General features: G+C 42.1%; 1 protein-coding gene and 1 long non-coding RNA gene across 2 annotated transcripts in view; one reads left to right on the top strand and one right to left on the bottom strand.

The window, feature by feature from the left end:
* Positions 1-2,897: 2,897 nt before the first annotated feature.
* Positions 2,898-21,983, top strand: part of LOC307100959 (uncharacterized protein C12orf56) — a gene marked incomplete at its 3' end in the record, with an annotated part of 70,813 nt that continues 51,727 nt past the window's right edge. The window contains exon 1 of the mRNA XM_079773638.1: positions 2,898-3,879. Coding sequence (XP_079629764.1) covers positions 3,628-3,879 — 252 coding nt within the window. The 5' untranslated portion in view covers positions 2,898-3,627. The remainder of the gene's footprint in view (positions 3,880-21,983) is intronic.
* On the bottom strand, positions 3,747-7,405 carry LOC307100960. Its single transcript, XR_013813626.1, has 5 exons — positions 7,361-7,405; positions 6,110-6,153; positions 5,367-5,503; positions 4,587-4,821; positions 3,747-3,876 (listed from the first exon to the last, which is right to left on the bottom strand). It is a non-coding gene; the product is annotated as an uncharacterized lncRNA (long non-coding RNA).

The raw sequence follows: 21,983 nt of genomic DNA, 5'->3' as shown, positions 1-21,983 counted from the left end.
ATTAATACTAAGTAGAAACATCAAGAGATTCAGACACCTTTAAATATTCAGGTTCTATTTACCCACTGCAGATTTCAAGTATGGTTCTATGCATATTGTCTGTCTTTAGTTTCAAGTTGAGAGATGGGACACTTGGAATCCATAGATCCATTGAAGGGTATTTCTAGTTTGAACTCTTTTTATAGAGTTCTTATGACCTATTGCCCACTGGTCACTTCTCTACCAAAAACGCAAATTTAAAAAAAGTACAAATACCATTCTTTTGTTTGTATGTGTGTGCATGTAGATTAGATTTTTGTCCTGAGCCTTAATTTAAAGTTTAAAAAGTTAGGCTAGCATGCAACAAAAAATTTGATATTACTTTGAATATGTGGAACCAAATGACTATATTTGTACCAGGAAATCATATACCAGGTACTCGTTCAATTTATTTTTTAAAACATTCACATAGTGTTTATACTCATTTATACTCTGTACTCAGGTGCCTTTTCTAAGTACTTTAGGAACATTGTTAATCCTCATAATAACCCTATGGGATTGGTACTATTACTTCATTTTACAGATGGGGAAATTGAGGCACTGAGCAATTAAAATTATTTGTTCAAGGTCATTTAGCTATTGAATGTGAGAACTGGAATTTGAACCCAGGTCACCTGACTCTACTCATAACCACTGTCCTTCCAAAGGAATTGCATTGTCCTAAGGCTACTCTGTTTTTCTGGTTAAAGTTCTCCTGGCTAGGGAGAGTGCCTTTGGGGATTAGTTCTTGGTAAGTAATGTTCCATTTCTTTTGATAGTTTTATCAAGAACATCATTAGGTGCTTGATTATACAGTACTAGAGGCCTGGTGCATGAAATTCGTGCACATGGGGGCCCCTCAGCCCAGCCTGCACCCACTCCAATCTGGGACCCCTTGGGGGATGTCCGACTGCCAGTTTAGGCCCGATCCCACAGGGACATCCCTCTCACAATCCAGGGCCACTGGCTCCTAACCACTCAGCTGCCTGCCTGCCTAATGCCCTTAACTGCTCCCCTGCCTGCCTGATCACCCCTAACCACCTCTGCCTGCCTGCCTGGTTGCCCCTAACGGACCTCCCCTGCCGGCCTGGTCGCCCCCAATGTGCATATGGCTGGGGTTCCTCAACCCGGCCTGTGCCCTCTTGCAGTCCGGGAGCCCTCAGGGGATGTCCTCAGGGGAGCGGGCCTAAGCCAGCAGTCAGACATCCTTAGTTCTGCTACAGAGGCAGGAGAGGCTCCCGTCACTGCGGCTGCACTTGCCAGCCGTGAGCCTAGCTTAGGGCTTCTGGCAGAGCGGCACTCCCGTGGGAGCGCATTGACCACCAGAGGGCAGCTCCTGCATTGAGTGTCTGCCCCCCTGGTGGTAAGTGTGCATCATAGCGACTGGTTGTTCCACTGTTTGGTCGATTTGCATATTAGCCTTTTATTATATAGGATATGTACCAAATGCTTCTTGAGTTTGGACAGATTTAGAAGATAAGAAGTAAGTGTCCATCTCAGGTGTATTTATGTTAACTATTCACATAAAGTTTACCAAAAGATAAGGGACTATGGATACTTTACATGTCTATAGTGCTTTTAGAATTCACATTTGTTGCCTTTGCTCCTCACACCAACTCTTTGGTTGGCAGGGCAAATATTAGTAGTTTCATTTTAAGGATGATAAAACTGAGGCTCAACGTTTTAAATGACTTTCCCAAAATCTCAGATGGTGAGCAACCGGGTTAGCACTCTAATCCAGTTCTCCTGACTCCAAATCCAGTGATCTTTCTCCTATATTAAATCCCCTCCCTAGAATCTGAACTTTGCTGTTACTTTGGCAACAGTGCAGAACACTGAGTGTCTAGAAACCATGGCACTGCCTTCCCGGTGCCACAAAGTTAAAAGTTTAACTTAGGTCATTAGCCATCAACCCCTTTGTTAGATTCCCTTCTTCGTGTGCTTCATCTTAACTTTTGTTAAACCTGGTACCCTTGTCACCAAAAGATGGGCTTGTTGGCAGATAGATTAGGTATGCTGTCTTTTCTGGAATGTCCAGACATTCTGTTTCTCTTGGTCCTGGGTTTGGAGTAGGAAGCCCGAGAGACACCCAATAACAGCTTGGAGTGAGGCCGTTTCCCAAACTGGGGCCTCACATTCCACCTCTGACAGAACAGCTCTTGTGAGGTGTGGCTCTTTGGCAAAGGTGAAGGGCCTTTGCCTTCTGTTGGTCTGAGGTTACAAACTCTGTCTAGAGTGGTTCCGATAGGGAAGAGTCCTGATTGTAGAGGGAGGAGCCATGCCTTGGGAGCTCACTTTTCATCCAGCTATTAAGTTCTGAAGAGTCAGATGTATGATCAGATTCTGAGAAAACTTGAACTGCTAGGTCCTTCGCGATTTTGTCAGCAGGTGGCACTGCTCTCTTTACTCACCAAATACAGTCTCTCCAAGAGAAGAAATACTGTTCCTATTTCTTTGCTGCAATCGAGTTCCGCAGACTTGCTCAGCCAGCCCCAAGTATTTCTCCTCAGTTCCCTTTAGTAGCGATTTAGTGTACAATATCTGAGTGTACGTTGTAATGTAGATATGCTCTCTTTTCATAAAGAATTTGAAATGGCTTACAACATACAGTATAGAGGAGGAAAAGGAGAATATAGTTTGCAATAAAGAAGATATAATTTGATTCCGGGTTGCGGGTAGCTGGAGGAATTGTAGGATTATTGGGAGCAAGTTTCTGCTTCTCATCTCTCTAACCTAATTTATAATGTATTCCTGTTCTGTTAAATCTAAGCAGTACTTTTACTACCCTGCAGCCTCAAGGCTGCGCCATCAGCATCCCTAAACCTATAAGCTTCAATTTTTTCAAGATGCAGGCCTCGCCCATTCATTCATCCTATACAGAATGAGCTCTGACTGTCCCCAAGGCCTTGTCCTGGGCATCGAGACCACAAGTATATCCAATAGGTAGCCTTGGCGGTGCCCAATCAATTTATGATAGGATTCTCTTCTCTCCGAGAGCTTTTAGCCACCTGGAGAGAGAAGACCTACGTTTATACTCATTAAGATTAGAGCGCTATTGCTAGCAATGTTATAATCAAATGCTAAATCTTTGTGATGGGTCTTAATAGGGATCTAGGATTGTTTTTTGCTTATATAAAAAAATAAATTGGTAAGTTCCATCTCGTTCAAGTTTCTAACAGAAAACCAGATTAAAACTGCTGCTTCAATACCATTTGTAAGGACTGGCAAGGTCCACAATGCTGGGTGGCCCGGGGTGCGGGGAGGCTGGGCGGAGGGCCCACGCAGCCTCCAAGTCCTTGGCCAAGTGGAAGGACCTGCGTCTCACCCCGCCCACTGTTGTCCGAATCCGAGGTTCGGACGAGGATTGGAGGGGAGTGCGGGGCCGGGCGGGGGGCTCCAGGGAACCAGCCTCAGGAATCCAGCTCCAAAGTTGCCCCACCCCCCAACCCCCGCTCCCTGCGCCCGAGGAGCGAGGGGCGCGGGGCACGTGGCAACCGTGAGGCCGGCCGCTTTGTGGCGCGCGCGGGTTCCAGCGAGGGCGGCGCCGAGGCGGGGCTGGGCAGAGGCGTCCGCTGTCCCCGGCACTCGGCCCGGCCGCGGGCGCCCCGCATGGCCAGCCCCGCGGGGTCCGGCTTCCCCGCGCGGACCAACAGCCGCCTGGACGCGTTCCTGCGTCGGCATCTGGCGCCCGAGGTCTACGATGCCATCCGCGCCTATGAGCCGTGCATTGTGGTGTCCGATTCCGAGAAGCACGCCTTAAAGTACTTGGTCCTCAGCGACCGGCTCATCTACCTGACCGAGAACCCGCCCAAATCCATCCGACAGGTTGTGGCGCTGCGGGACGTCGTGGCCATCGACCTGGTGAGGAGCACGGGAGGGCAGTCGGGTTCCTGAGAATCCCTTTCTTGACCCCCCCCCCCCCTCCTCCTACTTTCAGCCCCCCTCCACGCGGGAAGGAAGAGGAGAAGGAAGACCTTCCCCTTCCCTCCCTGGACTCCCGAACTCTTTAACTTACTTCAGTACTAGCAGCCACGTAGGGAAACTGGATTGCACATGCATTCCGTGTCAAGATGTGTCAAACCCCACTCCCACCCCCAATAGGGCTACAGATTTGAGAATCTAGCCTGGTATCAAACGTACAGTTTAAAGGGATTCCTTCGTTCATTATGCACCCAGCTTGTGCCCGGCACTGTGCTACACAATGAGGATGCAAAAATGAAGTAGGGTTCCTTCCTAGAGGCAGAAAGCCAACACCAATGCAGATAAATGCCATGTGATAAGTGCTATTATGCCTTGTTTACTTTTTTTTAATCTTCAGCGTTTAGAGCATGTTAGGTGTTCAGCTTTAATGAATGAGTGCATCAATGAGATAGATGTGCACAGGATGCTTGGCACTCTCAGGCGGAACACTTGATCCACCCTGGGCTCAGGTCATAATGGAAACACGTCCTTGGTGGGACTGTCACCACAGTGGAGCCTTGCAGGAGATACAATCTAGCAGAGCCACGCCCTGCCCCAGTTTTTATTGTGCTGCTACTGTATCCCTTTTACTCCAGGAGTAGATTTACCTTATAAACCAGCAACAGATTGGAAGCAGTCTCTCTTCTCCAATTACGGCTCTCCCCGCCTTGGCTCCCTTTATCAGAGCTGCTTTCCAGGTGTGTTCTTCCTTTTTCCACTGGGGACAGGTGTCTAGCCTTGTTTTTTCCCCCTTGTCTGAGTCTTTATGTTCCCAAGGGAGAGGCTGGTGAGACTCTTGATGGGGCTGTTTTGCCAAGAGAATCATAGCTTGTTTGGAATAGTCTGTAAGGAGAGAATAAAATTAATGAAAACATTCTTTTTTTTTTTCTACTTAAAAGACCTCTGTGGGATAGTATCACAGTACAAATTAATTATTTTGTTTGTTTTTTAAAGTAAAAGTTGGGAAGAATCCTACAAAAAGGCTTACCAATTTATTTGGTCATATTTTAGGTACAAAATTTCAAGCATAGAGAAGAATGTGTATTGTCTGTAAAGATGCTGAACAAATATAAGATTTGAGCACGGTTGATTGAATGTCAGTCTGGCACAATAGAGTTTAACGTTGGTTAAAGTTGGGGTAGGCAGGTTAATGGCTCCCAAGAGATAGCCCTGAAACCTGTGGATATGTTACATTACATCATTACACGGCAAAGGGAACTAAGGTTGCAGATGGAGTTGAGGTTGTTTACTAATCAGCCAACTTTAAAAGAGGGAGATTATTTTGGATTATCTGGGTGGGTCCAAGGTAATCACAAAGTGCTTAAAAGTGGAAAAGTGAGGCAGAAAAGGAGTCAGTGGCAGAGTGATATAGCATGAGAAAGACTTGCTAGTTTTGAAGGTGGGAAGGGGCCACCGGCCAAGGAAAAGGCTAGGAATTGGGTTTGCACCTCCAGAAGAAATGCGGGCCTGCTGACACCTTGATTTTAGCCCAGTGAGACCCATTTCAGACTTCTGTACTCCAGAACTGTAAGAGAATAAATTTGTGTAGTTTAATACCACCAAGTTTGTGGTAACGTATTACAGTAGCAACAGGAAATTAATACAGTAGTTTTCCCTATTACAGTGTTTTAAAATGGGTAATTATTTTTTAAAAAAATATTGCACCAGTGAGAAATAAATGTAATCATGCTAAGCACAAATTCCTTAAAAATCTCTTTTTCTGAGTTTTAATAAAATAGTTCTAGGGTTATTATTATAGTTCAGTGGCGGTACTAACCTCCATAGGATATGTACAAACAGGTGTTGCAGAATTGTTTTACCTGGTATCAATGAATAACCTAGTAAGTCTTTCTCATGCTATATCACTCTGCCACTGACTCCTTTTTTGCCTCACTTTTCCACTTTTAAGCACTTTGTGGTTACCTTGGACCCACCCAGATAATCCAACTACAGATGTAGTTGACTGTTATTCTCCCATGAACACTAGGTCCTTACTTAATACCACAGTGTATAGAATTTTCCTGATTTCTGTGTTATAGCTCATGTAGTTGTCCTCCTATCCACGCTAACAAAAGACCCGAACTTGGATTGGGTACAAGTGATATTTCCTTTGCATCAAAGACCAGCTTACATTGCACTTGGAGATCTCAGTAGGCCTATGCTATGGTTCATCTCCTAAAAAAAAAAAAAAAAAGAGTTTCTAAGGTTGCAGAGCTTTTATAAAAGGCTGACATTTTCCTTAAAAGTTACTTTTAAAATTATTCCCTAGAGTTCTGTTCTTGTTGTATGCATCAAAACACTATTCTTTAAGTGCTTCAAAGATTAGACACATATCGTTAAAGTGTGAGAACCAAATATCTAGAACAGTCTGTGAATTTCCTAAGGGTTCCCGCCTAACAGCTACAGAGAAAAAAAAGAATCAACTCCAGCAGCCCTTGCCTCCACATGTTGCCTCTCTTTCTTCTTGTCCTTTCACCACTGCCCCCGTCACAGAGTATCTGCTCTCAGCCACCCTTTCGAAGAGGCGGCAAATGCGCCTTTTACAGTCTGTCTTATTGGCCTGCAGTGTTTATTTTATGTCCTCCTCCTTCAAGGTAGTTTAGATCACCAAATTCACCACACTCCTCCTGCACTTCCTTTTCCTCCTCCCCCTCCTACTCCCCCCTCCCCTCCCCCTCCTCTCCCCCTCCCTTCCCCCTCCCCCTCCCTCCCCCTCCCCCTCCCTTTCCCCCTCCCTCTCCTCCTCCTCCTCTTAAAAGATGTAAAACACATTCTTAGCTTGTACAGGTTATAGGCTATGCTGAAGGGACCACTGTAATTTGCCAATTGATCCCTGCTTTCCCCCTTTCTGTATTCAGATCCTACACATTTTCTCGTTTTGGTTAATCCTCACCAGAGGATATTTTCCCATTGATTTTTAGAGAGAGTGGAAGGGAGGGGGAAGAGACACACTGGGAGGAACATTGATGTGAGAGAGGCACATTGATTGGTTGCTTCCCACACATCCCCTGACTGGGCTGGGGATTGAGCCTGCAACTGAGGTACTCGACCTTGAATGGAATCGAACCTGGGACCCTTCACACTCCAGGGCCAATGCTCTATCCACTGAGCAAACTGGCTAGAGCAAGATCCTACACATTTTCTAGGCTAATCGCGTTTCCTTGGCTGAGCCCAGGATGGCAGGTTTTTGGTCTGTTTTGTTCATTGCTGTGTCTGTGGTTCCTAGACCACCGTCTGGCACAGATGAGATGCTCAATAAATATTTGTTCAATATTCAACATAATCTGTCTCTTCTCTTTCTGAATTTATTGTCTGCAGTATACATTTGGGCATTTTATAATACATTTTATTCAGCTTTTGCGTTCTATCAGTGTAGACTTACTTGGTCAAGTTTTTTAACCTCCACTCCGTGCCTCACTTCCTCATCGGTGAAATGGAGATAACAGCACCTTACTTACAGAGCTGCTGGAAGGAGTAAATTAACAAATGTAGCACTTACAAAAGTACTTGGCACATGGTAAGAACTGCATACAGGTTAGTTATAATAATCTTTATTCACATATATTAAGTCAATCAAGGCTCCCCATGAACCTTTAAGATCCATATTACTAGTATTATCCCCTTTGCAAATTAGGACACTTAGCTTTAGGAGATTTAGGAAATTTGGAAAGAAAATAACTGTTTTTGAGCATTTATTATATATTAGGTGTTTTAAAACACATGATCTCATTTACTATTCTTGAAAATCTACCCAGTAGGTTTGAAAAATTTAATACATTCAAAAATAGAGTTCCCCATCTTTACCTCAAACCATGTTCATCCCTCAGCTTTTCCTATTTTAGGAAGTAACATCTTCCATCATCTTTAATTCTGTCTTTCTCTTACTCCCACATCTAACATACCAGTATATCCTCTTTTTTAAAAAACGTATTGAGGTTATTAACATTGGTTAATAACATTATTTAAATTTTAGGCATACAATATTATAATTTGCTATCTGTATACGCCATTGTGTGTTCACAACCCTAAGTCTGGTTTCCTTTTTTTTTATCATATATTTGACTCCCTTTACCCAATTCATCCTCCTCTCACCTTCCTTTCCTTTTAGTAACCACCATTCTGATGTCTGTATTGGAGTTTGTTTTTATTTATTTTGTTAGTTCATTTGTTACTTTTTTATTTCATATTCTACATATGAGAATATGTAGAATATTTGTCCTTGTCTGTCTAGCATTTCATTTAGCATATTACCCTCAAGATCCATCCCTATTGTTACAAATGGCAGTATTTAATCTTTTTTTTATGGCTGAGTAGTATTCCATTGTATATATAACACATTTTCTTTATCCATTCATCCACTGATGGACTCTTAGGTTGTTTCCATGTCTTGGTTATCCTATGTAATAAAGAGGTAATATGCAAATTGACCGTCACTCCAACACACAAGATGGCCGCCCCATGTGGTTAAAGATGGCCGCCCCCATGTGGACACAAGATGGCCAGCAGGGGAGGGCAGTTGTGGGCAATCAGGCCTGCAGGGGAGGACTAATAGGGGCAACCAGGCCGGCAGGGGAGGGAAGTTAGGGGTGACCAGGCCAGTAGGGGAGAGCTGTGAGGGGCAATCTGGCCAGCAGGGGAGCAGTTAGGTGTCAATCAGGCTGGCAGGGGAGTGGTTAGAGGATGATCAGGCTGGCAGGCAGAAGCGATTAGGGGCAATCAGGCAGGCAGGCATGCAAGCGGTTGGGAGCCAGCAGTCCTGGATTGTGAGAGGGATGTCCGACTGCCCATTTAGGCCTGATCCCAGTGGGCAGTCGGACATCCCTCGAGGGGTCCCAGATTGGAGAGGGTGCAGGCTGGGCTGAAGGACACCCCCCCATACACCCCCCCCATGCACGAATTTCATGCACCGGGTCTCTAGTTGTAAATAAAGCTGGAATGAACATGGAGGTACATATATCTTTACAAATAAGTGTTTTCATATTTTTTGAGTAAATACCCAGAAGAGGAATTGCTGGATCATATGTTAGTTCTAGTCTTAATTGTGAAAGGAATTTCCACACTAGTATATCCTTTTGTCTTGTGTAAAGGAGGAAAAAGTTTTCCTCAACCCTCTTAGGGTTCTTGGCTGGGTCCCTAAACTGGCAAAAACAGATTAACAGGAGAAAAGCATACAAATATGTTTAATATAAATATTATGACACGGGAGCCTTTATAAGGAAATGAAGACCTGAAGAAACAGTTAAACCTGTACATTTAAAAATATACATATTTTTATTGATTTCAGAGAGGAAGGGAGAGGGAGAGAGAGATAGAAGCATCAATGATGAGAGAGAATCCTTGATCAGCTGCCTCCTGCACACCCCACACTGGGGACCAAGCCTGCCACCTGGGCATGTGCCCTGACCGGGAATCAAATCATGACCTCCTGGATCGTAGGTCGATGCTCAACCACTGAGCCACACCAGCTGGGTGTAAGCCTATACATTTTTAAAAATATATATTTTATTGATTTTTTACAGAGAGGAAGGGAGAGGGATAGAGAGTTAGAAACATCGATGAGGGAGAAACATCGATCAGCCTCCTCCTGCACACTCCCTGCTGGGGATGTGCCCATAACCAAGGTACATGCCCTTAACTGGAATCGAACTTGGGACCCTTGAGTCCGCAGGCTGACACTCTATCCACTGAGCCAAGCCGGCTAGGGCAAGCCTATACATTTTTAATACTAGGTTTGATGAGGAATGGAGAGTCATGGAAAAATGTGATAGGACAAAAAGGGGTATGAGCTAAGGGTGATAAACTGGGGGAAGCTTAGCAAGGCCTGTTGTTTGGATTCCTCCAGGCATCCCTGCCTCATAGAGAGGCTGTTTCTTTCCTTGGGGTAAAGGGAGGGCACCTCTCCCATGCTAGTGGGAAGGTCAGAGAGACTTTCCTGCATCTGCCTTTTTCTCAGATTCCTTCAGCTTAAAATATTCAGTGTGTCAAGGTGCCATATTTTGGGGTCGCATGTTCTGAACCTTGTCACTTGTCTTCCAAAACATATCCAACTATGACCTTTCTTAAACCTTTTTCTGGTGCCAGTTGTCCAATCCCTTATCTAGGCTATTGACATTGCCTCCAGATTGATTCCTCTCCAAACAGCATTCTTAAGCATACATTATGAATTGAATTATGTCACTTTTCTGCTTCAGAGACTCCAGGAGCTTGCCAACTCCTTATTGCCTACAGAAGCCTCTGAGAAGTGACCCCTCCATCTCTTTCTGACCTCTTACCACCTCTATAGGCTCTTTATGCCTTTGTACTTGCCATCCTACCTGGCACACTCTTCCCAGGTCCTCAGAGGATTGATTCCTTCTTGTCTATCGTGTTTCCAAAGTCAGCATCACCTCCACAGGGGTGCCTGCCAGGACCACCCAATCCAAAGTACCATCCTCCCGTCACACTGACCGTATCTGTTTGTTTGAAAGCACTTATCACTATCAGCATTATGAGATTAACCTTTGCGATGATCTATTATCTGTCTCCCATAGTACCTGTAGGCTGCAGGAGAGCAGGACCTTGTCTGTCTTGTTAGTCCCTGTGTCACTGTGAACTGTATTCTCTGACACACAGTAGATGGTCTATAATTACTTGTCAGTTGCAAGAATTAATACATGAATGAGTGGATGCTCATGTCTACCATACAGTTTGCCTCCTGCGAAGGGAGATGATATTTCATTATTTCCAATTATTGAGGGACCCCACAAAGAAGGACAACTCATCACATGGGGCAGAGTGACACAGTTAGTGGCAGAGCCACTAAATCCTCACAGGTCCCCCGATGCTCAGGTTCAGCTCCATCACACTCCTGTTGTGTTTGTATGATGTGATCCCTGTGTTGTTTATCTGTGTCATGCATTTTGAGAGGTAATAAGAGTTATGTAAGACGAGACCATTTTATGGATGCGTCTTTAGCTTTCTGTCTCAATTTTGACTCATTTGTAACACGTCTAAGCTCTCCCTGTAGGAGGCAGAAAGAAGTAGTAAACTCTTATCAGTCATTCTGGCTTTTTCTTAATAGTGTGCTTGCATAGAGAAGTTTGGATATTGTATTGAGAAACCCCAAGAGGGCAGGTCTTTTGTCATTTTGATTCACTTTTATATCCCCAGGGGATGGAATGATAGTGTATTGGTCAATAGTCTAGGACTAAGATACACAACAAACAACCCCAAAGTCTCGGTGCTTTTACACAACATAGTCTGTCTTACTCAAGCTACTTGTCTATGGTGGATTAGCAAGGGGCTGTATTTATCTTAGTCACAAGATATGTGATACTTGGTCACATGTCTTAGTATCAGGGGGTGTATCTCATCACAAGCTTGCTTAATCACCATGGCAGGGGAGGATTAACTCAGCAAATTATATCCTGGGTTTAAGCTTCAACCCCGAGGTAACGTCACCTCTCACATTTCATTAGCCAGAGTCCCTTAAAAGGGGGCAGGCAAATATGATCCTATTACGTGTGCATTCCACTGTCTGGAAGAGAGAACAGGAATATTGGTGAACAGCTCTAATGCCTACTTCAAATTGTTGCCATTTTATTGAGTACTTACTATATACCACCCAGCTGCTATTCTAAGTGCTTAATTTGGAACTTTTTATCCTTTTAACAATCCTAGTTTAGCATATAAGGAACCCAAAGGGCAGAGAATTTAAGCAGTTTGCCCAAAGTCATAAAAAAAATGGCAGAATCAGAATGTGAACCCAAGTAGTCTGGCTCCAGAGTCAGTGTTCTTAATCTCAAGGCTACAGCTGCCTCGGTACATAGTTTTCATTATTATCCAGAAAACTCTAAGCTCTTTGAAAGCAGAAACTCCATTTTATATTTTTTATGTTCAATTTTGCACTTTGCAGTAGGAACTAAAAAATATCCATGATGAATTGAACTGAATAAATTAGAACCTAGATAATCAACTGCTGAGAGCTAGGGCCCTTTTATTCTCTGAAATTAAAACTGATGGGGGAAATCTGAATCAAAACTCTGAAACCAAGACTACTAACACCCTAGCTGGTTTGGTTCAGTGGATAGAACATTGGCCTGCGGGCTGAAGGGTCCCGGGTTCCATTCCCAGTCAGGGCACATGCCCAGGTTGCGGGCTCAATCCCCAGTAGGGGGCGTGGAGGAGGCAGCTGATCAATGATTCTCATCATTAATCTCTCTCTCTGTCCTTTCCTCTTTGAAATCAATTTAAAAAAAAGACTAAAGGATAAGGTAAATACGGACTTGTTAACAAAATATTAAAAAACAAGATATAAGAGTTATTCTCCTGCTTTTTGAATGTAGTATTTTAATATAAGAAAGTCAGTTCCAGTTGCAAATATAAATATAGATAAAAATGATATAGAGCCCTAGCTGGTTTAGCTCAATGGACAGAGCATCGGACCTTGGACTGAAAGGTCCCGAGTTTGATTCTGGTCAGGGGCTTGTATCTCGGTTGCAGGCTCTGGCCCTGGTCAGGGAAGTAACCAATCGATGTGTCTCTGTCACATCGATGTTTCATTCTCTGTCTCTCCCCCTCCCACTCTCTCTAAATATCAATGGCAAAATATTCTGGGGTAAGAATTAACAACAACAAAATGATATAGATACATGCATGATGACATATTATTTTTAGTTAGTCAAAGACGTTAGGAATATTTTCAGATAAACCTTTAATCATTTGAGATAATAACAAAAAAGAGCATTCTCTTCTCTCCCCAAATGTCCCTTGCTGCCACCATCAGAGACAAATACTGGACTGAGTGAACCATGATCTGGCTCAGTATTGCATTACTGAGGTTCTTATGAACAACCAAAGATCATTAATTATAACAGATATCTCTTGGGTCTGTACCATGTTCCAGCCTTGTGCCAAACACTTCATTTTTTTTAAGTTATTAGAGAATTCTCTTTTTGAAAATCTTTATTGTTGAAAGTGTTACATAAGTCCTCATTTTCCCCCACCCCGTAAACTCTTTCAGCCTGCTCCTGTCCTCCCCACCCCCCCAGCGCTAAACACTTTAAATGGATTATTTCATTTAATCTTATTCTAAAAGGAAGGTGATATTATCTTTCTTTTTTTTTTTTTTAGATAAGAAAACTGTGGCCGAGAAAGGGTAAATCCTTGCACAAGGCCCTGTATTCAGCAAACACCTGAGCCGGAATGTAAACTTAGGTCTTTTGACCTCAGGGCCAGCATTCTAAAACCACTATGCACATAGCAACAGCTGGCCTTCCAGCTGTAGGAAGGAGGGGATGAAGCTATAAACACCTTTTTATTTTAAATTTTTATTTTTTTAACTTAAAAAAGCTTAAAAAAAGTTTTAACAACTTAACTTTCTTTAAATTGATTTTTTAGAGAGAGAAGAGAGAGGGGGAGAGAGAAACATCGATGTAAGAGAGAAACAACCATCAGTTGCCTCCCGTATACACCTGACCAGGAAGCGAACCCGGGACCTTTCAGTGCATGGGAAGAAGCTCCAACCAACTAAGCCACACCAGCCAGGGCTATTAACACCGTTTTCATTCTCAAACACCATCTCTCTGTATTCAAGGTCATTGTCCTTCAAAGCTGAGACTGTTAACATTGCTGTTGCTGATGAGGTTCAAGGGACGGGTTTGGCTGAAAAGACCCAAGTAGGAGTAGCATCCTTTTCACAGGACCAAGCCTTGAAAGCTTTTTTCTTGTAGTCTTTCTTAGCTGTGGCTCTTGGCCCTGAGGCAATGGTTTTTCATGCCTAACATTGAAATTGTCTATTGAGTCTCCAGTATTATGATGAAACAGTGCCCAATTTTTAAACTGCTAGTTCCTTTTGGAATATGTGGGTGGATCATTCATGCCAGCAATATTCATAGATTATAAAAATAGCTCATCTACTCAGACTTCCTTAGGGATTGGCATGCTATAGCTCAGGTAGAGCATAATGGGGAAAAACACACACACCTGGTTAAGACTGCAATGAGTTTTTTGTGTGTTTTTTTAAATTATGACAGTGGAAGGATTTGCCAAATGCTAAATGTAAAAATAGCTTCTACTTCAGTATAAACTTACGGTTTCATTTGAGGGAAATTCATTCAAAATATCTGCATATATTCATTGGCCACTTTATCAGTAGATCGAATCCTTTGGGTTTGCCATTGGTCCTTGTTCAGATTCTCTCTGGAATACTCTTGGAACAGGTAATTTATTAAATTGCAATTTGAGTGAATTATTACTTGCTTTCCTCTCTTTGTTGGAGACTGTAGAATTAGAGCTTGATGGCAAGAGAGGAAGTTAGGACTTGAAAGAACCATGGAAGTTGAAAGATATCCCACAGTTTAGCTCTTTTTGGGCCTTACATCTGCTACCGAATGTCCCATTAAGTAAAATTATCTCCAAACTGAAGCCAGTACATGAAGTATGCCTTCAGTTTTTCCCTTTTTACTTTCCCTCTGATTTATGTTTTTCTTCTTTCTATACTGTACAGTTCTATTGAACAGATATTAGATATTACCAATGTTTCAAATTACCAGGGACTATAAATACATACCTGAATTTTAAAAATGGTACCTGCTTTTGAGTATCTCATAATTTATTTATTTTAATTGATTTTTATTTTTAAATTTTTTAAAAAATATATATTTTATTGATTTTTTAGAGAGAGGGACAGAGAGTCAGAAACATCGATGAGAGAGAAACATCAATCAGCTGCCTCCTGCACACTTTCTACTGGGGATGTGCCCGAAACCAAGGTACATGCCCTTGATCAGAATCGAACCTGGGACCTTTCAGTCCACAGGCCAATGCGCTATCCACTGAGCCAAACCAGTTAGGAATTTTTATTGATTTTTAGATAGAGAGGAAGGGAGAGGGAGATAGAAACATCAATGAGAGAAGAACATCATTGATCAGCTGCCTCCTGCATGGCCCCTACTGGGGATCGGGCCCATAATCTGGGTATGTGCCCTAACCGGGAATTGAACCAGCAACCTCTTGGTTCCTAGGTTGATGCTCAATGGCTGAGCCATACCAGCCCGGTGATTATCTCATAATTTAGAGAGGAAGGCAAGCAAATGGGAAAGAAGAAAAACAGTTATAAGCAGATAATTATATTGTATATCTCTAAGAAACAGGAACATTTTTAAAAAAGTAATCATAATGCCATATAGCACCTAAAAAATTAACAGTAATTCCTCAGTAACATTAAATATTCAGTAAATGTTCAGATTTCCTTACTTGCTCAAAAATGTCTTTTTATAGTGTTTGTGTTTGAATTAGGATCCAAGTAATGTCCACACATTGTGTTCATTTGTCTCTTAAATCCCTTTTAATCCATGACAATTCTTCCTTCCTCTTCATTTTTTCTTTCACTTATTTGCTGGAGAAGTCATTGTCACTTGGTCTGGAGAATTTCCCACATTCTGGATCTACCCAATTGCATCTCTGTAAATATTTCTCTCTTTTCCGCGTCCAGCGCGGCTAGAGAGTGGTCTGGTTCCTGAGTAGAGGCTGCTGGGGATTGAGAAAATGAAACAAAGAGACCCACAGGTTGAGCCTAAGACCATCGGAAAACACAGATATTTACATTACGATTCATAACAGTAGCAAAATTACAGTTATGAGGTAGCAACGAAAATAGTTTTATGGCCGAAACTGGTTTGGCTCAGTGGATAGAGCGTCGGTCTGCGGACTGAAGGGTCCCGGGTTCAATTCCGGTCAAGGGCATGTACCTTGGTTGCAGGCACATCCCCTGTGGGGGGTGTGCAGGAGGCAGCTGGTCGATGTTTCTCTCTCATCGATGTTTCTAACTCTCTATCCCTTTCCCTTCCTCTCTGTAAAAAATTAATAAAATATTTTTTTTTTTTTAAAAAGAAAATTTTATGGTTGGGGGTCACCACAACATGAGGAACTGTATTAAAGGGTCGCGGCATTAAAAAGATTGAGAACCACTGCCAAGAATAAATGGTGCTTCTCATACAACTGTAAACCTTCTTTTGCCTACCCCTGTATATTCTATTTCTCGAGTTAGTTTTGGTAGTTTATGTCTTTCTAAGAATTTGTCCATTTTTATCTAGGCAATCTAATTTGTCGATAATCAACTGTTCACTCCTTTTTATATCTGTAAGGTCAGTAGTAATGTCCCTTCTTTCAGTCCTGATTTTAGTGATTTGAGTCTTGTCTCCTTTTTTGGTCAGTCTTGTTAAAGGATTGTTAATCATGCTGATCTTTTCAAAGAACCTACTTTAGGTTTTGTTGATTTTCTTTACTATTTTTTCTATTCATTATTTCATTAATGTCTGCTTTAATCTTTATGTGGGGTAAAGAAGCTCCAACTATTTTTTTTAAACCTTCACCCGAGGAGATTTTTTCCATTGATTTGTAGAGAGAGTAGAAGGGAGGAGGAGGTGGACAGATAGAGAGAAACATCGATGTGAGAGAGACACATCAATTGGTTGCCTCCTGTACCCACCCCTACTGGGGCTGGGGAACCTGCAACTGAGGTACATGTCCTTGACTGGGAATTAAACCCGAGACCCCTTGGTCCATGGGCCAACACTCTAATCACTGAGCCAAACCAGCCAGGGCAAAGCTCCAACTGTTATTGTTGAGTTTACTTCTACCTTCAGTTTTTTCATGCAATTTTGGGTTCTGTTCTGAGGTACATATATGTTTAAAATTGTTATAACTTCTTGATGGATTGACCCTTTATCATTAATCTATCATACAAATTACAGTTAATACATTATGTGCCCATTGCCACAGATCTATAATTATTACTTTATGCAGTTGTCATTTATTTATTTATTTAAAGATTTAAAATTAATTTTTAGATAGAGAGGAAGGGAGAGGGGCAGAGAGAGAGAAACTTGTATGTGAGAGCGAAACATCGATCAGCTGCCTCCTGCACGTCCCCTACCAGGGATCTAGCTCACCAACCGGGCACACCGCCCTGAGTGGGAATTGAACCAGTAACCTTCTGGTGCATGGGATGATGCCCAACCAACTGAGCGACATTGGCCAGGGCATGCAGTTGTCTTTAAATTAGGAGAAAAGAGTTACAAACAAAAAATACATTTAACTGTCTTTTATTTTTACCTGTAGTTATCTTTATCGGTATTCTTTTTTCTTCATGTGGATGCAAATCACTATAGTGTCCTTTCATTTCAGATGAACTCCATTTAGTATTTCTTATAGGTCTGCTAGTACAGTACTTTTTAGAAAGTATAGATTCTTTGGGATATAGATATTGAATTCTTTATAAGGAATATTCTTAACAAAATGCATAGGTAAATTACATATTTACATAAATATACCGTCTTCCCCTCAAAACAGGACTCTGCAGATGCGCTTTGCCTGTATCTTTGAAAAAAAGCCCATCTGGTTCTCCCTGATCATGTAAATACATTTCCTGAAACTCAGTCATTAGCAGAGTTGAGTTTTAATATTTTAAAATTATAATATAGTTTTGTATTTAAATATACATATATTTCAAGCTGAAGGAGACTATAACAGATTACACATTAGGAAACCAAAGCCTAAAGAGATGAAGTAACTTGACCAGTCACGCTGCTAGTTAATAGTGGAGGCCAGACTACAAATCAGATTCCCTGACTGCTGGTTCACAGCGTTTCCCCAACATTCCAAATTCTGTCAAGATGTTGACTGTGATGCCTAGTTTGGTCATAATGTACCTAATAATTAGGAAAGAAAACAATGAACTGGCCTGTAAGAATTTAATTAGAATAATTTAATTAGTTAATTAGATTGCTGTCTGTCTGATGGCTGTCCTTTAGGACACTTTTACCTTGCAACTCAGAAATCTGATTTCCAAGTGATTTTAATCCTGATCTTTGTACATTAATTTATGTTAAATTCATTTTTTAGGCTTTCTTAGTCTGAGGTTCTCTTTCATGGTTCCTTTTGATGTCAAGCCTTTGATAGAGACTCTGTAGGTGGCCAATTCATGAGAATGTATAAAAAACGAGAGCCCCTGTTTTTCAGAAGCAGGCAAGTCCCCTTGGCTGTGTGACAGTCACTAGTGTAACCATCTACCACCTCCCTTGCAGTGATGAAGGCCTGATAATGTGCATAGAACTACCTTTTTAAAACACTGCTGTAAACAGACTATCTTCAAAATCATATTAGATGTTGTTCTTAATGCCCTCCTCTCTCCGTTAAACTCTTTGGTGATAAATTTTCAGAAAAGAATGTATATATTTGTGTTTATGACTCTGAGATTCCAGGACCACCAGTTGAAATATCTTTTCTTTTTTATTATTATTTCTATTAATTTTATTCTATTAATTTTTAGAGAGGAAGGGAGAGGGAGGGACAGAGAAAAACATTGATGTGAGAGCAAAACATCAATCGGCTACCTCCTGCACACTCACTACTGGGGATGGAGCCTGCAGCGCAGACATGCACCCTGACTGGGAATTGAACCGGCAAACCTTCGGTGCCTGGGATGATGCCCAACTGAGCCACACCAGCCAGGAATGAAATATTTTTAAAAATATCATCCAAACAACCTCACTAGACACCAAATGTGCCAGCACTCCGATCTTGGAGTGACTGCCTCCAGAACTGTGAGAAATACCATTTTGTTGTTTACATGCAATAAATAAACAAACAAATAAATAAATAAAGCAAGAGCCATACATATGCTGTCTACAAGTGACCCACTTCAGATGGAAAGTAAAGGGATGGGAAAAAATATTTCATGAGAATGGAAACAAACAAAAAGCTTGGGTAGCAATACTTACACCAGACAAAATAGACTTTAAAACAAAGGCTATATAACAAGAGACAAAGAAGGACCCAGTAATTCCACTTCTGGGTATTTACCTGAAGAAACCCCAAACACTAATTCGAAAAGACATATGCACCCATATATTCACTGCAGCATTACTTACAATAGCCAAGATATGGAAGCAATCTTAGTGCTCATCAATAGTCAAATAAATAAAGAAGATGTGGTAGATACATGCAATGGAATATTACTTGGCCATAAAAAAGAACAAAATCTTACCATTTGCAATAACACGGATGGCCCTAGAGAGTATTGTGCTGAGTGAAATAAGTCAGAGAAAGACAAATGCCATATGATTTCACTTATATGTAGAATCTAAGGACAATATAAATGAGAAAACAAACAGAAACAGACTTGTAGAGACAGAGAACAGACTGAGGGTTGCCAGAGGGAAAAGGGTTTGGGGGACTGGGTGAAAAGGTGAAGGTATTAAGAAGAGCAAATTGGTGGTTACAAAATAGTCATGGGGATGTAAAGTACAGCATAGTGAATCCTATATAATAAAAGGCTAATATGCAAATTGAACAGCAGAATGACCAATCGCTATGGCGTGCACTGACCACCAAGGGGCAGATTGTCAATGCAGGAGTTGCCCCCTGGTGGTCAGTGCACTCCCATAGGGGTGTGCCGCTCAGCCAGAAGCCGGGCTCACGGCTGGTGAGTATAGTGAGTGTAGCGGCTATGGCGGGAGCCTCTCCCGCCTAATTGGCAGCGCTAAGGATGGACTGCTGGCCACTTGGACATCCCCCAAGGGCTCCCAGACTGCGAAAGGGTGCAGGCCAGGCTGAGGGCCCCCCGCTCCCCCTGAGTGCACGAATCTCATGCACTGGGCCTCTAGTATAGTCATAATATTGTAAAAACTATGTATGGTGCCAGATGGGTACTAAGTTTATTGGGGATCACCTAGTAAGTGATCTAAACATCTAATCACTGGGTTGTGCACCTACAACTAGTATAATATTGTATGTCAACTGTAATGGAAAAGTAACAAATTATTTTTAAAAATCAGGAAATGCTCTGGCCAGTGTGGCTCAATTGGTGGGAGAGTTGTCCTATAAACCAAAAGGTCTTGGATTTTATTCTTGGTCAGGGCACATACCTAGGTTGCAGGTTTAATTCCCAGACGGGAGGCAACCAGTCAGTTTCTCTCTTATATCCATATTTCTATTTCTCTCTCTCTTCCTTCTTTTCTCTCTAAAAATCAATAAACATATCCTCTGATGAAGATTAGGGGGAAAATCAGGAAATTAACACTGATATATCTCTACTATGTAATCCTCAAACCTTACTCCAGTATTGCCCAGTATCCCAATAATGTATATTATAATGAAAAAAAAAACCCAGTTTAAAAAAATCAGCCAAACACCTGTCTTTATCATAGAATGTAGATAATTCTCAGAATTAAAAATAAAAGCTAAATATTTAGATTATGTTACAAACAAGACAGCAGGCTCCAAAAACTCCGCATTGCCAAACTGAGATTTAATTACAGTTTCAGCTCTCCCAGAAATGGAATCTTAAGCCAGTCAGTCAGGAATCACCTTGTTACTGATCCAAAGTCCGTGTGCCTGATGCTTCAAAAGGCCAAAACTCTAAACAGCAGAGTTGAAGAAAGGCTTATTGATTGAGAAGGCACCAACTGAGAAGATGGGAGTCTTAGTGGTGTCTCAAATCCATCTTACCTGAACAGTACAGAGTTCAGGCTTCTTTTATGTCAAAGGAGGGGGAATGGGAGGGGATGTTATTGTAAAACTCAAGCTGCAAGCAGAATTCCTCTAATGGTTAGAAGCTGACCAAGATGTAGAGAAAGAGAGACCAAGCGTTTCACTCTATTACAAACTGATCAGCACTTAGATAATTTGCCTGATGGGCTCCTGCCATCCCCTAAAAGGAAGTAAACTTGCAATAACCAACCTACATTTTTTGCCTAGTATAATGTCCTTATTCCTACTCTCATGGCCTATAAAAGTTTTTCATTTTGTAGAGATCCTCAGAGCTCTTTTCTCTGTCTGCTACATTGGATGCTGCTCAATTCGAATAGATTTTTGCTCACACAAACTCACAATTTTTAATATGCCTCAGTTTACCTTTTAGCAAATCCCATCATCTACAGATCACCACAATTAACCACACACACACACAAATTTGTTGTACAATATTCCAAACTGTGCTCTATGCAAATTTTGTTGTACAACATTCCAAACTATTCTATGCAACATTCCAAACTGTGTTCTATACTCTATGCACTATTTTGTAATCTTTTATTTTTATTCTACAGCATAGCGTGGGCATGTCCATGCCAATGAGTACAGAAACATTTACATGAGTTCTTTATCAGAATGCCACCCTAGTGTATTTAAGAAAGATATGTCTTGAATGGCAAAACTAACCAAATTCAATGATTACAGCAGCTAAAAAGAGGTCTGGCTCTAGTTCCGCCCACATAAAGGAATTAGCATAATTTGACTGAAACTCTGACCTAATGAATCCAGCTGCTTGATTACTGTTTGGATTCCACCCTCGTGTTTTCAGAAGAAAGACTTCCCTAGACAAAATCCCCACCTCTAACTACTAGTAGGGTTGCCTTCTTAAACCTTAGCTGTTTTTTGTAAAATTGGCTTTGGAAAAACTGCCTTGCCTACTCATTCTAGTTCCACCATTTACTGGTTTTGTGAAGTCAACTCTCTGAACTTCAGTTTCCTCATGGCAAAATGGGTAAATAATAGCTAACTACCTCATAGATTTGTTGTATCTATATATATAAAAGCCTAAGTGACTGATACGACCTAACAACCGGTTGACCAGTCGCTATGGTGCGCACTGATGACAGGGGGCAGATGCTCAACACAGGAGCTGCCCCCTGGTGGTCAGTGCACTCCCACAGCCAACCTCCCTCGGCCGGCCGGCCCCCATCGGCCCCTGGTACTAAACCATTCATAGAATCCTGCTTCTGGGTCGGGGTTTCGTATGTAGCAGAGCAGCTCCCTTGCTGCGATCCACTGAAGTCAGCCCTCGACACAAGAGTTTGTCTTGCTCCTCTCCTCTCCCTTCCCCGGGGGCTGCCTGCCCACCGCAGTGGCAGCGTGGTGACGAGGGAAAGAGGAGGTGGGGAGGCGGGGAACCGTGTGGTGGCGGGGCGTCACGTCGATGGTGGCGTCGGCGTCCGGCATCCATTCCTTCTGCACCTGGCCCGGCG

This window comes from Cnephaeus nilssonii (genome assembly GCF_951640355.1).
Source record: "Cnephaeus nilssonii genome assembly, chromosome: 6".
Lineage (NCBI taxonomy): Eukaryota > Metazoa > Chordata > Mammalia > Chiroptera > Vespertilionidae > Cnephaeus > Cnephaeus nilssonii.
The sequence above is the reverse complement of the archived record's forward strand: the minus strand, read 5'-3'. Positions and strand labels throughout refer to the sequence as shown.